The sequence below is a fragment of the Xenopus laevis genome, chromosome 1L (assembly GCF_017654675.1).
Source record: "Xenopus laevis strain J_2021 chromosome 1L, Xenopus_laevis_v10.1, whole genome shotgun sequence".
NCBI classification, from domain to species: Eukaryota; Metazoa; Chordata; class Amphibia; order Anura; family Pipidae; genus Xenopus; species Xenopus laevis.
This window is the reverse complement of record NC_054371.1, coordinates 164,095,266-164,112,701: the sequence shown is the minus strand read 5'-3', so window position 1 is coordinate 164,112,701 and position 17,436 is coordinate 164,095,266. Positions and strand designations below refer to the sequence as shown.

Genomic DNA, 17,436 nt, shown 5'->3' with positions numbered 1-17,436 from the left:
ATAAGTGTGTGCATCCCTCACTCAATGCTCAGTATTTCTCCAACCGAAATCCACTAAATAGGTAGCTGCTCAGTAAAGTCTATGTTTAGTGAAAAGCTATGCTGCACAATAGTAAGCAATGGCCACAGCTTCATAGCAACTCGTTCTACTCTGTAATATAGAAAAAGTATAAAGACTTTATAGATTAACTGCATCGCAACTTCAAAAGCAGCCCTTGCTATGAATTTGCTCTTCTTCAGTTTAAAACATACAGTATATTATGTATTTATATGTAAATAATAATGTAAATATTAAGTATGGTAGCAAACCTGCACCAAAGATTCAAAGGAAAAATTACTTGAATCAAAATGTTGTATGAATGTATGTATGTACAAGGGAAAGTTGTGCTCACCACTAATTTTTAAAATCATTGGGCGGGGGTGCAATTAGGGTGTGACCACAAAATACATATGTTTTGTTTAAAGGGTAAGGCATTTTTCAGTAGCAGTATGCACAAAATGTCTCTGTCTTAAATATATTGATAATGGGTTGAGTGCAGAGGAATCTTGTATTTTTCCATATATATATATATATATATATATATATATATATATAAAAACTCCAAGCTGGTGCACCATTCATCCAAATCGAATGCCCAGGTGCCGGTCATGGAAATGCATAATAAACAAAAGAGAGACAGCACTCCAGGGACTTTCCGTGAAAAAATGTAGAATAGGAGCCGAAACGTTGTGTGTGTGTGTGTGTGTGTGTGTGTGTGTGTGTGTGTGTGTGTGTGTGTGTGTGTGTGTGTGTGTGTGCGCGCACACACACAGTCATATGGGAACTGCTCTCAATTCTTTGGAGTTTTGTTTATCGTTAGCTGAGCTTTGAAAGTAGCAACTTCCTTTTTAATATATAACATGCCTTATGGAAACAGTACTATTTCAGAACCGACATGAAATGTTTATTGGATTAACAGAAAATATGCAATATGCATCAGAACAAAATTAGACAGGTGCATAAATTTGGGCACGCCAACAGAGATATTACATCAATACTTAGTTGAGCCTCCTTTTGCAAATGTAACAGCTTCTAGACACCTCCTATAGCCTTTGATGAGTGTCTGGATTCTGGATGGAGGTATTTTTGACCATTAGTCCATACAAAATCTCTCCAGTTGAGTTAGTTACATTTCATGGCTGCCGAGCATGGACAGCCTGATTCAAATTATCCCGTAGATTTTTAAATGATATTCAAGTCGGGGGACTGTGACGGCCATTCCAGAATATTGTACTTCTCCCTTTGCATAAACGCAAAGGAAGTGTGTTTAGGGTCATTGTCTTGTTGGAATATCCAACCAATGCATAACTTCAACTTTGTGACTGATGTTTGAACATTATTGTAGGCAGCCCAGAATAGATACTTAACATACTTTTGTAACAGTTTGAGAAGAACGAAGACTCACAAGGGCAATTCACCTTCATTTGCAAAACTGTAATAACATATAAAACCACAGAAATGTGTTCAAACTTTCATAACCTGCCAAATTATGTAAAATGAACATGGTAATTAGGGGGTATGGCCACAAAAATGGGCATGGCCAAAATTGTTTGCCGCACTACGTGCGCCAAATCTTTTTGTTTGTCTTTCTGTTTCCTAAATGTTGGGAGGTATGCTTTGTTTTCAGATCTTTTGAGAGTTGCTTTGAGAAACCCATGCTGTCACTCTTCAGAGGAGAGTCAAACAGAAGCACAACTTGCAATTGGCCACCTTAAATACCTTTTCTCATGATTGGACACACCTGCCTATGAAGTTCAAGGCTTAAACTAATCCAACCAATTTGGTGTTGCCAGTAATCAGTATTGAGCAGTTACATGTATTCAAATTAGCACAATTATAAGTGTACCTAAATTTTTGCTCAGACAGTTTTTCACATTTGATTTAATTGCATACAACTGAATACTGCTTTACTAAAAATCTTTGTTCAGAAAACACCCCAGTACTTGGAAATGAAAGACATACAATGGTTATCTTTTTTGTTGAAAGTGGAGTAAATTATTATGCAGGCTGAGAGGGGTTCCCAAACTTTTTCATATGACTGTATATGATCTTCATACTTCAAGTCTATTAGGAAATCATGTAAATCTATAAACCCAATAGGCCTGTTTTGCCTCCGCATTATTTCATTTTTCTCTGTAATAATAAAACAGTACCTTGTACTTGAACCAAACTATGATATAATGAATTGTTGGGAGCAGAACTAGCATACTAGGTTTATATGATTTTATAGTATACTTAAGGTAAAAAGTTCCAAATTATAGAAAGACCCGTTATCTGGAAAACCCCAGGTCCTGAGCATTTGAATAATAGGTCCTATACCTGTTTTTGGATAAAATGGAGTCTATGGGAGGTGGCCTTTCCGTGATTCTGAGCTTTCTAAATACCAGGTTTCCAAATAATGGCTCCCACTCCTGTACATTCTTACTCAATGTCTGTTTTTATTTGTATCCTATAGTATGCTTTAAAGTTAGCTTATGGCCAGGGAGCTCATAAAAAGCAGCCTATAATGACAGCAATGTTTGCCCTCTAGTCTTTAAAGTGTATTTGGCCATCATCTGAAGGTCTCTTTGGTTCAGCCAGGCACAAGGATTCGGCCAAATCCGAATCCTGCCAAAAAAGGCCAAATCCCGAATCTCAAACCGAATCCTGGAGTCAGTGCATCCCTACTTCTCACAGAAACCAGATTAGTTACAATGCTACATAGTGATGCCTTGGCAGACAAGCAGATAAATGTAAATGTTTGAATGGTAATTTTCTGCTATAAAGATACTTCTACATAAAGGAACAGGGTATTGAACACTCAAATGGGAAACCTATGGGGTGCAGTTTGTCCCAAATACATTCTGTATACAAAACTATCTCTAATACACAGAATTAATGTCTCTCATGGTATATAATTATTTGTGACCATACACAGATATACAAAAAGACTTATTTCTATTAAAGAATGAGAACAAAATCTGGTTAGTGCACAAAAGGATGTCATTATATTTACGAACTCCATTCTGTACATTTTAACAAGCAATCTGTCGCACAAATGTATAACCTCCATGTAACGGATGCACTTATGTGTAAAGTTACTTACAGAATGAATTATGTAAAAAAAACATGGACATAATATATAATAGTGTAACTAACTAGTGCATGTCAAGCTAGATTTGAATGACCAAATTGATATTTGTGACAGAAAGCAAGATTTTATAGTACAGGATTCATTCTTTCCACAAAATGAAATCTCAGTTTCACAAAACAGACAAAATATCCATTCTGTGAAGCAATACTGTCAGTCACATTCATGAATCAATAAGAACAAGGCATCAGAATATTTTGGCTAACTAAAAGTGATTTATACCAGAAAAGAATCCACATAGGTCAAAGAAGATTACGACCATCCTAAGCACACTAATAATCACTAAACCACACAGTAATGCAACATTGTGCAACCACATATGACAATTACATCAGCTTGTGAGTGGCTACAAATTTAAAGTTTCAGCTAAAAGCAGAAGAAACTTAGATCACTCTGGTATTGTTTGCCAAGCCCAGGCAAAACATATACAGGTATGGGACCTGTTATCCAGAATGCCCGGGGAATTTCCTGATAACTGATCGTTCCATAATTTGAATCTTCATACATTCTACTACTGTTTACTAGAAAAACATTTAAACATTAAATAAACCCAATACTATAGTCTGCTTTTACTTCCAATAAGGATTACTTATATCTTAGTTTGGATCATGTACAAGGTACTGTTTTATTATTAGACAGAAAAAGGAAATAATTTTTTAAAATTTGGATTATTTGGTTAAAATGGAGTCTATGGGAGACAGCCTTTCCATGATTTCTGGATAATGGGTTTCCTGTAAAACGACCCCACACCTGTATATGGAAGACTTCTTAGCCAAACAGAAACAGACCCTTGGCTTTCAACAGACTGCACCGTCACCATCAAATTGTGCATTTTATTGACCACCTATATGTTTGCATGAGACAGGACTGGATGAATGATGATCAAGGTCTATTTCATACGAAATCATTTTGTGGCCAAGATCTGTGAGTTTATACAGAAAGCTAAACCCCCAAAGAAATTATACCTACAAAACAGTTACTGTAACAAGCCCCAACTTGCCAGCCTAATACCGGGCATCTTAGAAGAAAAAATAATGTTCATGTGATTCCAATGACCTGGTAATTATTTGTACAAACCTCCAGCAGTCCAGCTACCTGAACTTCCAAATGGACTCACTGGATACTTAGAAAGGGGGTTAATTCCACTTTATATAAGTACAAGACACTGCAATAATAGCCAATATCACTATATTATCACTATATTATTACACAATAACTGAATAGGCTGATGGCTGAGATTATCGGAAAAAGCACCCAAGAAAGACATGGATTAATAGTCACTATGACACTGCTTTGAGCCTTCATCCACCTCAAACTTCTAAATACCCACAGTGTTTCTATTCACTACCACCAAACTTCAAAGCTGTGTGAAATTAAAGCATGACCTTTTGGTTATTAGGTTATTTTAAACCACAGTTATGCTTTCAGAGGGAATTCTGATACTTAAATGGGAAACACAAAGAGCAGAATCTGCTGTCAGTAGGTGGATTTACTTGGGAATGCAGGCATCAGGGTTATACATGCATACAACACTTTCTAAAGTGTCAAAGGAGAAATGGGTTTTACTTACACCCTGTGCAATGACTTTAAACATATTAACCCTTCATTACTTTTTTAAATAATAATAAGGGAGTTAATTATTCATGCAAGCCATAAACAGTTAAAACAATTACAAGTAAACAAAGCAAAAAATGATTGGCACGCCAGAACTCCTTGGCACAGTCAAGCATGAATCCTATTAGTTCATTGGCTGCTTTTCAGATTTAGGGTAGCTTTATTCTTACATCTATATATAGACTGGCTCTGGACTTGATACTGATAGTCTTATAGAAATTGATCAATAATTAGTGACAAGATGAAAGAAAATTATAATTAAAATTATAATTTCATAATGTCTCCATTTAAACACAGTATATGTTTTAAGCCGTTGTTTTATTGCAGCCAGCTAAGCGCCACAGCCCAGGCTACTTTGCAGTAATCTAGTAGCAGTTCTTTTAAATTCTGTTGGTCAACTGCATCTCTTGTGCAGAATTTACAGTTTCATTGTGAGGTCACGTTTTACAAATTCTCCCCATTACCTTAAGGATTATTTGCAAAGCTGAACAAAGTGTGTACAATAAAGCTATCTTTTTTTGCACATTGCAGTGTTGTGCTGTATGCAGAATGTAGTGAAGAGACCTGCATGTGCCCCAAGAGTTCAGTGCTTCAGCACCCTAACTTTTGTTTTTGTATCTAAGAGACTCTCTCTTTAGTGCTCAGGATTCCATCAGTGACTCTTACAGAAGAATTGCTACCTGCAGGTTACTTTCAGCTGGCAATTGCATATTCCATTGCTATATGGGAACAATGCAGGCCAGTTCCAGAGATGTGGTGTTTATTAACATCATATAATCTTAATTGTGCAAAATAAAAAACAAAACAGTGCTTTATGGAGATTATTTATCATTCACTCTTATCCACATGCCAGTAAAGCTAGGTTCTTAACCATGTGCACAGATCTACTGTCAAGGGTCAGTTTCCTAAGGGGCCACATAAACTGCCTGTATGTTTTGGAGTGTGGGAGAAACAGGAGAATCTGAGGGGAAGCAACATAGACAGATTACAGTAGTTATACAGATGTACGAGAACCTCAAGTACGAGGCAAGCAGATTTGAACTGGGGTTTCTGAGCCAACTGGAAACCACCCCACCCCTACCTCCGAGGACTGTGAACACTAGTGCGAACATGCTGTAGAGGCACCTACCCCCATCTCAAACCTGCTGCAAAGACGCCTTCCCCCGTCTCAAACCTGCTGCAGAGGACTCCACCCCGTCTCAAACCTGCTGCAGAGGCCCCTACCCCGTCTTAAAACTGCTGCAGCGGTCCCTACCCCCGTCTCAAACCTGCTGCAGCGGTCCCTACCCCCGTCTCAAACCTAATGCAGAGGCCCCTACCCTCGTCTCAAACCTGCTGCGCGTAGCCCTGTCTTAAACCTGCTGCCAAGACCCCCACCCAATTAAAAACCTGCTGCCAAAGCCAACCCCCATTGAAAACCTGCTGCCAAAGCTCACCGCCTTCGAAAACCTACTGCCAAAGCCTACCCCCATCAAAAACCTGCTTCCACAGCCTCCACTCGGTTGCCAACCACGCAAGGCCTTCCACTTCCATTATCAACCCTTGCCTCCTCTGAGCAGAGTACCTACGGCCACACTGGCACCCTCTCATGAAGAAAACTCCCTACAGATCTTGCTCAGGGGCCTACTGGAGAAATGGCCCACTAGGATATATCCTGCTATCCTAGTGGCGCAGTCCAAGGTCAGGAAGGCGTAGTCAGTCCAGATTTTCAGCCCTAACAGATAACCCTCGAACTGCTGAGGGTTTTGGAAGATTTTCATCATAAGAAAAGTTGACAAAATGTGCTCTTTTTGCACCCCTTGCAACCACTAAAAAAAGTTTCACCTGTTATTACCAAAAGACAGAATATTAAACATAAGCAGAATATTAGCCTGAAGAGACTACACTGGATACTACAGAGTTTCAGGAAGGTGCTGGAAATCTTTTTAGCAAAACAGAAAAGAGAAAGTTACAAACATTTATATAATTTATTTGGTGCTGATCATGGAATTGATGAGACCTCTTGCCAAACTGTAGAACTCTTCACAATAGATTGATTTGGCCTCTTTTACAACAATAAGGAGCAAAATAAAAATGTGATAAAAGGGTTGAAACTGAACAAACTTTTACTTCCCCCAACAAAATAACTTGACACAGAAAGAGAACAAATTCTGCCCAATTTAATGACAAATGTAGCATTGTAGTTTAGGTTTGTGGGCTGATCCCTGGGTAGAAAATATCCCTATGAAATGAATAGTTAGTGGAGATCAATTGATATCCGCACAATTATTTTTCAGAACTAGATGTTGCTGTTCCAGTAGCAAATAAAGTAAAAAAAAAATGTACAACTCATCCGTGGGTATTTTACTTCCTGGGGATTAATGAATGAAGGTGTTTACTGGAGTATTATGCAAGAGCTTAATCATGCGATATACATTCTTTAGCAGAGTAAGCAGGAAACCAGTACAGAATGTTTTGATTACAACTGACTCACCATCAAACCCACAAAAGTAGAATAAAACACAAGATTGCCAGTAGAAAGAATTCAGACACTACCTCTCATCAATATACTACAAATTAGTTAATGAAAGCAAAACATAGCATACAGGCCTATGGAATTGTATTTAAGTGGGACCTGAACAGAACAACGTATTTTTGTGTGAAATGTCCAAATTGTATTACACAATCAGCCTGTGTGAGGCCAGCTTCAGGACTGATGGGACAATCTGAACCCAAAGCAGAGGGTAAATAGGAGAGAAATGTTAACTTGAAGGAATCCTCACAGTAGTAAAGCTCAAGTGCAACATGTGTACTCACTCTGCTAAGCTGTTCCAAGAGTCTTTGGTTTTGTTCTGACAGTTCCTGGACAGCAGATAATTTCTCCCGGTCGGCTTCTCTTAAATTCACTTGCTGCTTCTCCAGCTCCTCTTGTAGCTGCTTCACATCACTCTCAAGTTCTGACACCCTTCCTTCCCACTCTCCCTCACGATTCTCCAGTTTTCGCCTTAATTCGTGTTTTTCTTGTTCCAGATGCTAGGGAGAAAAAACACTGATTATACATATAGATTGATTTTAAGTAACCAAAATCCCACCACTTGAATTCAGATTCACGGCTTGTGTGAACAATACCAGAAATGATTACTTTTTCACTTGCCACTGTATTTCAAAAATGTAGGTTTTGTTAATCTCTGTAACAGTTAATATTTGATACATTTCAGCATTAGCAGAAGAAACTAAAGAACCAGTTGTAAATTATTCTGTGTAGTCTTTGGTAATTAAGGCTAGGATAACACGAACGATTCTGTCGCGATCCAACACGCTGCGACAAGTTGCATGTGACAAAACTAAGGCAATAGAATTGTCGCATGGTATCGCAGCGTTGACCCGACACGACTGTCAGATGCAGACGCAGCATGAAACTGGCTTTCATTTTTAATTTATATCGAATGTATTGTTACTGCTACTTTTTTATTACACACCTGTCTATTCAGGCCCTCTCCTTATTATAGTCCAGTCTTATTTAAATCATTACATGGTTTCTAGGGTATTTTGGACCCTAGAAACAAGACTGCTGATATTGGAGAGCTGCAAAATAAAAAGCTTAAAACTCAAAAACCACAAATAATAAAAAATGAAAACCAGTTAGCAATTGTCTCAGAATATCTATCTTTACATCATAATAAAAGTTATTTAAAAGTGAACAACCCCTTTAATATCCTACCCAGCACCTATCTCTTCTTGACCATGCCTAACCCGGCCTGTTTTTTTTGTTTTTTTTTTATACCCACGTGCAGCACACCCCACTCTGGTGAATTCATACATAGGTGGAGATGTTATCGGACAGGGCCACATATGTCGGATCACCAAAGGAGTTGGGCTACTAAACCTCAAGCAATGTGAAACTGTAGTAACTGCAGTATGCCCAGCATAAAGTACTGGCACTATACTTTATGGATATGGTATTTAAAAGGCAAAAATGGGAGTATACATGTATATATGTTAGTCTTCATTAATTCAGTAACCATATGGGATGTTCAAACAAAATGATGGATAAGAGGGCATAGCCTATTTTTACGATCAAGGATTTAAAATGCATGACTGAATTTCCCAAGCTGTTTACTCATTCATTCCTTGCAAAAACTCAATAGCAAACATTGATTTTTGGCAATTAAACATAGGCAGCCACTATACATACCAGAAACCGCCTACACATCAAGTAACGGTGAACCTGAAAATAATCTCCAATCTTGCATCTAGTACTGTATACATTGTACTTTACAGGCGTTTGATCACCATAAAACTTTTAGTATAAATATTTTGGTTTGGTTTTCAAAAAAAATCTGTAACTGGTATTTTGAGTAAAGGTGGCCATACATGGAGAGATCCGCTCGTTTGGCGATGTCGCCAAACGAGCGGATCTCCCTCCGATATGCCCACCTTGAGGTGGGCAATATCGGGCTGATCCGATCGTGGGCCCTAGGGCCCAACGATCGGATCCTAACGATGCCCAAACGGGCGGTCGGATCGCGGGACCGCATCAACGAATAGATGCGGCCGCGATCCGACGGGATTTTCTGTCCCATCCGATCGAGATCTGGCCGACTTTCGGCCAGATCTCGATCGGTGAAGCCCGTCGCGTGGCCCCATACACGGGCCAATAAGCTGCCGACACGGTCTGTCGGCAGCTTTTATCGGCCCGTGTATGGCCACCTTAAGACAGACAAGAGGATACTTTAGTCTGAGCAATTCTCAGGCCTGAAATTCAAGCTGTTGGTCTTAGAAACCAGGGTAGCAGCTTGAATCAGATTAAAAGTTTAAAGTAGAATTACATTTTTTTTTTTTTACTTGGGGGTGCCAGAAGTTAGACACCCCCACGTGATTTCCCGACAACCCTGGCCGGCGCTCCTGTTAGCAGAAAATTGTCGTGGCCTAGGGCTCCTCTCAACTAACACCACAGATCTTACTGCATCTTCGTTCTTTGTATGGCTACGCATTAGCAATAGAGGGAAAATCCAAACTCAAATGCATCTGAGCTAGGAAATTTGAAGAAAGAAGAGACAGAAAAAGAGGTTCACTCCCTAGTGCTCGTTGGAAGAATCCCGGGCCAGTGCAGTTTTCTGCTGATAGGAGCAACAGGTCAGGGTACCAGGTAAGTAAATAAAATCACTTGGGGGCAGGGGATTACAGGGGGGACAGTCCTCCCGGGCCCGGAGGATTTTGAGCCTTGAGGGGGGCCAGGCTGCGCCGAACAAATTTTGCCGGCGAAATTTACATTGGTTGCGTCCCGTGCGTACGCATGACGTCAGTACGCACGGGCGCAACTCTATTTAAACCGCCGCAGCCTGCTGCCTTGTACACAGAAGACGCGTCTGGAGAAGGAGCTTCTTCCTGGAGTTGGAACTGCTTCCTGGAGACGGCGAAAACGTGGAAGACACCGCTGAAGGAAGAAGAAGACTGCACAGGAGAAGACCACACAGGAGAAGGAGGAGAAGTCGCCACTGGAGACCCCCAGTTACAGGTAAGTGGCACTGACCACCAATGTGAGCCCCTGATCCCATCATGCAATGCCACTGACCACCAATGTGAGCCCCTGAACACCCCCGTGTGGGCCCCTGAACCACCGTGCGGACCCCTCAACCACCGTGCAGGCCCCTGAAGCCCCGATGCGGGCCCCTGAAGCCCCGATGCGGGCCCCTGAAGCCCCGATGCGGGCCCCTGAAGCCCCGATGCGGGCCCCTGAAGCCCCGATGCGGGCCCCTGAAGCCCCGATGCGGGCCCCTGAAGCCCCGATGCGGGCCCCTGAAGCCCCGATGCGGGCCCCTGAAGCCCCGATGCGGGCCCCTGAAGCCCCGATGCGGGCCCCTGAAGCCCCGATGCGGGCCCCTGAAGCCCCGATGCTGGCCCCTGAAGCCCCGATGCTGGCCCCTGAAGCCACACGCGGGCCCTGAAGCCACACGCGGGCCCCTGAAGCCACACGCGGGCCCCTGAAGCCACACGCGGGCCCCTGAATCCTCATGTGGGCCCCTAAAGCCCCAATGCAAGCCCTGAAGCCCCAATGTTGGCCCTGAAGCCCCAATGCGGGCCCTGAAGCCCCAATGCGGGCCCCTGAATCCTCATGTGGGCCCCTTAAGCCCCAATGCAAGCCCTGAAGCCCCACGTGGGCCCCTGAAGCCCCAATGTTGGCCCTTAAGCCCCAATGTGGGCCCCTGAATCCCCCCAAGGAAGGGCCCCTGAATCCCCCCAATGCGTGCCCCTGATCCCCCCCAAGGAAGGGCCCCAGAACCATCAATGCAGGGCCCCTGACCCCCCCATGCAGGGCCTCTGAACCATCAATGCTGATTAGGGGCCCTGCATGGGGGGGGGATCAGGGGCCCTGCATGGGGGCCCTTTTGCCGAAATGCTTTTATTTACTGTTTCTGTGGTTGTGTCTATGTGACCTGGTGGGGGGCGTGGTTACAGGGGTGTGGTTATGGGGGCGTGGCGAGGGGGCACAGAAAATTTAGTTGTGTGGGGCCCCGTGATTTCTGATGGCGGCCCTGCTTGGGGATGCCTAGATTCTGGCACCACCAAGTTAAAAAGACTTTCCTTCTCCTCCTCAGGGAGCATGGCATTAGTTAGTCCAGATCTGTACTAGAGGACATTTTTAAAGAGGTGGTTCACCTTTAAGTAATAGAATGTCCAATTCTAAGCAACTTTTCAATTGATCTTCATTATTTTTTTTAATTACTTGTCTTTTTCTTCTGACTCTTTTCAGCTTTGAAATGGGGGTCACTGACCCTATCTAAGAAAAACAAATGTTCTCCAAGTCTACAAATGTATCGTTATTGCTACTTTTTATTATTCATCTTTCTATCCAGGCCTCTCCTATTCATATTCCAGTCTCTTATTCAAATCAATACATGGTTGCTAGGGTAATTTGGGCCCTGGCAACCAGATTGCTGAAATTGCAAACTGGAGAGCTGTTGAATAAAAAGCTAAATAACTAATAAAAAATGTATACCAATTATAAATTGTCGCAGAATATCACTCTACGGCATATTTAATTTAAAGGTGAACAACCCCTTTAAGAAGAGTATATGATGTACACTAAATGACTCTGCATTATACTGGATTTTATTGTTACACACTGATCAACCTCATTGGACCTTATATGAAACAATACTGCACCGTGGAGGTATGCTGCCTCATTTATAATGCCCCATGCAGTGGGCAAAGTACAAAAAAATGGCTGATTGCAGCCCACTGCATGGGGCATTAAAAACGAGGCAGCATTCTTCCACCATTCACGGTGCAGTATTGTTCAATATAAGGTCAGTAATAAGGTTGATGACCGGTGGGTGACAATGAAATCCAGTACAATACCACAAGGTATCAGCCCTGGTGTAACAAGTGACTGGTTTTACTACTGGGTAGCTGCTTTATGGGCATTAACATCTGGGAGTGTGGCCAACATTCACAAACACCAGTGACATGATCACATATAGCCCGTCGTCTCAGTAGTGAACACTTTAGCCACTTAGATAACATTGTCGGATGCAGTATATTGTAGAATGTTTCACCCCTGTGGATTACAGATTGTGTCTTTCAAACAACCTTTTTGTAATTATCCTATGATGGAAATGTATCCACACCTGACCTTAAAACAATGTATGGATTCAAGAGACTATATGGTAAGATTGAGGTCCATATTTGATGTATAGCACTCTGTGATTCTGGATGATTTTTCTGGACATAAGGTATGATAATGTGTTGAACTAAAACCAGTAACCACACGTTACTTTGTGTTTGACTTGAAGGAATATCTGATCAAATATCATATCATTATATTGGTGCCAGATTAACTTTTCCAAACCATTTTCCAGGACTAAGCATTCTAATAACATCCAGCTTTAGCCACATAGTGTACTCTTGCTTGATATGATCAAAGATGCATAGTTTGTACAAATGTTACTGGAGTGAATTGCAGTTATATTCACAAGAGATATAAAGGAATACATTAGCATCAGCTTTAAATGATCCCACATGTATTAACACAATGCAACACAGCATGCCATTCTAATGCTGCGTGGGTCACAGACCAACAGTAACTGATGCAGGTTACTTGTATTGTATATGGCTTTGCCTCATTCTGGTGCCACATAAGAAAACTATTCTCAGATAAATTGTCACTACTTAATCCCCTGAGGTTTGCATGTCCAGGGCTACTCGGGAACTTGTGGCAATCAGAGTAGCTAGAACCAAATACCAAAATTTGCTAGAAATTAATAATTATACACTGGATAAAAGAATTAATAGCATAACAGCCACAAGAGTGGGTAATCTTAAAGATGTAAAAATAAGGTGTTAAACCATTAAATAGGAAAAAAATGCTGATGTAGGGAAAATGATTTGAATCAATATTACACTTTCAATTTATGATTTTTGAAAAACAGGACTACCCAACATCTTCTCTTGTACAACACCGTGTCCTTTAAAGTTCTGTCTTTGCTTACTTCAAGGGAAATGCTATTAAAGAGGTTGTTCACCTTTCACTCAACTTCTAGTATAATGTAGAGAGTGATAGTCCGAGACAATTGGCAATTGGTTTTCATTTTTTATTATTTGCAGTTTTTGAGTTATTTAGCTTTTAATTCTGCAGCTCTCCAGTTTCAGTAATCTGGTTGCTAGGGTCGATATTACCCTAGCAACCATGCAATGATTTGAATAAGGGACTGGAATATGAATATGGGGGACCTGAATAGAGAAATCAGTAGTATAAAGTATCAATTACAATAAGTGTGTAGCCTTACAGAGCATTTTTTCTCAGATGGGGTCCGTGAACATTAGGAAAGCAGTCGTTTTGGTGGTCTCCATCCTATTCCTGCATTTTTGAAACTGCACAGTGCAGTCCCAAAAATGTTGTGGTTTAGATCTAACTCGAAGAATTACTTGCATCTAGAAAGGGGATTATCTTAATCAAAACAACAAACTCCTTATTTTTGTTCAAGCAGAGACAGTGATTTTCCTGTTACATTGTACCTCTGGTCAAAGCCAGGAAGGCAATCTGGCATTTATTACATCTGCAAGGGGAGCCTTTTGGGGTTCAACAGCAGCCCATCTATGCAGTGCTGAACAGTCTAGCAATATTTAAGACAAAAAACTCCTACTCAAATGCTCACCCTTCCCAAAAAATCAGCTGTGAAGGAGCCTTACAAAGAATATCCGCTACTAGCTCCCCATTTGCAATATACACAGGGTCCTATTTACATAGTGGGCGCTATGCCCACCCACTGACGTTCGTCGTCTCCTCCCCTTTATTAGTTCAAATTTTTATCATCAGGACAGAAGCAATGGGGATTGGCACACAGGAAATTTAAAAAAATTATTGTATCTCCTGCACATTCACAGTGTTTTTGTACCAATGTGCATGTGTTTGGGCCACATGCCGCCCCTAAACTCCTGCTGCCCCCTAAAATCCTACTGCTCTAGGCCGGGACTTTGGTGGCCTTTCCACAAATCCAGGCCCGAATATACAGTATACCTGCATGCATGCACTGATCCAGTAACAGATGAGAGACATCAGGATGGCCTAAGGGAAACTGCACACTTGTTAAAAAGTAATGTCTTGACATAACATCTGTTATGTGTGCCCAACAGTTAAGTGGACACTGAATCATCCTTGTATTTATCGGTCTGAGAAATAACTGTATTTATGTATGTAGTTTATCGTCCCGCTGGGTCTAACTGGGCAATTGTATGTGTATTAGCACTGCATTACACTGAAATGTGTGTACAGTTGTGTAACCATGGGGCCAAACAAGGAATCTTGAAATGTATATTAAATAGAGGATGAGAAATGTTATTTTTTTATAGTGTAACTGCAGAATGACAAGGCACCAGCAGTACATGCCCTGTGAGGCTTTTCAAGTTGAACACATGAAGATTAACCGTGCTGCAGACAGCTAAAGGCCAATGTTAGTGCATCCTTCAAACAAACAAACAAACAAAAAAAAAAAAAAGATTCCTTCATTGCAATTGCCAGTGTTTTTTCTTTTAACCTTCTATCCAATTGGGCAGGTAGATTAGTAAACACTTCTGGGCTACATTGCTAAGGCATAGATATTTACTTAATTGTATGGGCACCATAAGAACAAACTGTGCCTTGTGAAACCCATGCAGACCCTTTGGAGGCCATTGAGAACATAGCAATGACAAGGTGCAGCTTGAGAACTGATGTGCTAATGTCCTTACCTCCAGCCTGTCAGTCATCTCCTTCTGCATCTCCTCATAGCGCCTGCTCATGTCCTGGTTTCTCTCCAGCAGAGCCTTCCCCAGCCTGGCTGCCAGCACCAGATCCTTCTCCTTCTGCCTTATAATGCACAGAAGTTCTGACTGCTCTCCGACCTCCGGGCCCTCAATTTCCTCAGGGTGCCCCTCTCCTTCAGCGGCCAGAAATAGCAGCTCCTCATCAAACTCGAGCTCCCCCCGCCCAAAACCTGCCAGTTCTCCCGGCTCCGAGGAGGCTACAGGGCGGCTGCTGTCTGACAGGAAGCTAATGGGAAGCTCCATGGGGCGCTGTCCGGAGCCGATGGTGCTGAAGCTGGGAGCCTCAGTCTGTGCTGCACACACCAAGCCCAGGGCCCCGATCAGCCAGTGTGAGAGCCTACGCAGCCAGCAGACACACCTGCGCTAAACTGCACTGCTTATTACATGCCTTTACCGCTCCTACCAATAAAATCCAATTGTAACATGTGCTGCTGCTGCTGCTTCCAATATCGAACAACTGCAAAGCCGCTAAGCACAACCTAAACCAAGGAACAAGGAATGGGACAGAACAGTTGGCTCAGTAGAATCCCGGTGGGGCGGCTAAAGGACCTTACACTGGCTCACAGCTTAAGTGGGGGATTAGCTGCTGTCCGACACCCACCACAAGTGCTACCTGCCCAACACCCTCCTCGGTGCCAGAGAAGAACGCCAGGCTGAGTGTAACACGATCCAGTCTGCAAAAGTGGCCCCAGATCCCCCCCATGTGTCGGATACACTCACCCCTCCCGACCGGCTCCCTAAAACTGTCACACCCCAAGCCCACCCGCCACAACAACCCTATGTTACACGCACAGACTGAGGAACAGCCCCACTGGCCCCACACAATGAATCTGCTCTGCACAGACACATGCACACAGCCGCACTGCCGCTAAACCAAGCACACGCACAAGCAGGCACCTCCGCTCTACCGGCTACAGCGATGCACGGATTGGGTAGTCTCGGATCAATGTCTGTCTCTACCAAACCCCAGCTGTGTCTAACAGACCCCAACCCCCTCCCCCCGTTCCCCCTATGAGTAAGCTTAATAGGAGTGGGTCCGGCCCCGAAGGCCCCGGGCTACGCTGCTCTCTCCTCGCCCCTCAGCCCTCGGCTCCCCCTCACCCATCTCTGCAAGGATCCTAGGAATGCGTGCGCAGTGTCCGTGACGTCACAAACACCTGTCTCGTCGTCCTTCAGGATTGGCCGGAATTGCTTGCACGATGAGAAGAGAAGCTCCTTATCCCACCCTCCATTCCAGGATTAAACCTCTAGGGTTAAGTGGGTGGTTCACCTTTAAAATGTTTAGTATGTTATGGAATGGCCAGTTCTTATCAACTTTTTAATTGGGTTTCATTATTTATTTTTTTATATATTTTTTTAAATATTTGCCTTTTTCTTATGACTCTTTCCAGCTTTGAAATGGGCATTGCTGACCCCATCTAAAAAAACAAATGCTCTGTAAGGCTATTGCTAATTTGTATTACTCATCTTTCTTTTGAGGCCCTCTCCTATTCATATTCCAGTCTCTTATTCAAACCAATGGATGGTTGCTAGGGTCATTTGGACCGTAGTTACCATGCTTAAAATGCAAATTGATGAGCTGCCGAATAAAAAGCTAAATAACTCAAAAACCTTAAAGGGATACTGTCATCGGAAAATATGTTTTTTTCAAAACGCATTAGTTAATAATGCTACTCCAGCAGAATTCTGCACTGAAATCCATTTCTCAAAAGAGCCAACCGATTTTTTTATATTCAATTTTGAAATCTGACATGGGGCTAGACATTTTGTCAATTTCCCAGCTACCCCCAGTCATGTGACTTGTGCCTGCACTTTAGGAGAGAAATGCTTTCTGGCAGGCTGCTGTTTTTCCTTCTCAATGTAACTGAATGTGTCTCAGTGGGACATGGGTTTTTACTATTGATTGTTGTTCTTAGATCTAACAGGCAGCTGTTATCTTGTGTTAGGGAGCTGCTATCTGGTTACCTTCCCATTGTTCTTTTGTTTGGCTGCTGGGGGGCAAAAGGGAGGGAGGTGATATCACTCCAACTTGCAGTACAGCAGTAAAGAGTGATTGAAGTTTATCAGAGCACAAGTCACATGACTTGGGGTAGCTGGGAAATTGACAATATGTCTAGCCCCATGTCAGATTTCAAAATTGAATATAAAATAATCTGTTTGCTCTTTTGAGAAATGGATTTCAGTGCAGAATTCTGCTGGAGCAGCACTATTAACTGATTCATTTTGAATTTTTTTTTTCCCATGACAGTATCCCTTTAAATAATATAAAATTTAAAAAGATTGTAAATGGTCTCAGAATGTCACTCTCTACATCTACTATCATAACAGTTATCTCAAAGGTGAACCACACCTTTAATTTAGGAGGGGAC

The 17,436-nt window shown here is 42.2% G+C and overlaps 1 protein-coding gene across 3 annotated transcripts in view; it reads right to left on the bottom strand.

Moving 5' to 3' along the window:
- Positions 1–16,256, bottom strand: part of bicdl1.L (BICD family like cargo adaptor 1L homeolog) — a 47,397-nt gene extending 31,141 nt beyond the window's left edge. Inside the window, exons 1-2 of one of the 3 annotated variants that reach the window (XR_005961951.1) lie at positions 14,993–16,256; positions 7,580–7,795 (exon numbers count right to left, since the gene is read on the bottom strand). Coding sequence is in view for 2 of the 3 variants with exons in the window: in XM_041566331.1 (XP_041422265.1) it covers positions 7,580–7,795; positions 14,993–15,310 (534 nt within the window). In the remaining variant the exon portion in view is untranslated. The remainder of the gene's footprint in view (positions 1–7,579; positions 7,796–14,992) is intronic. The other 2 variants (XM_041566331.1, XM_018261522.2) reach the window with 2 other exon arrangements.
- Between the last annotated feature and the right edge of the window lie 1,180 nt (positions 16,257–17,436).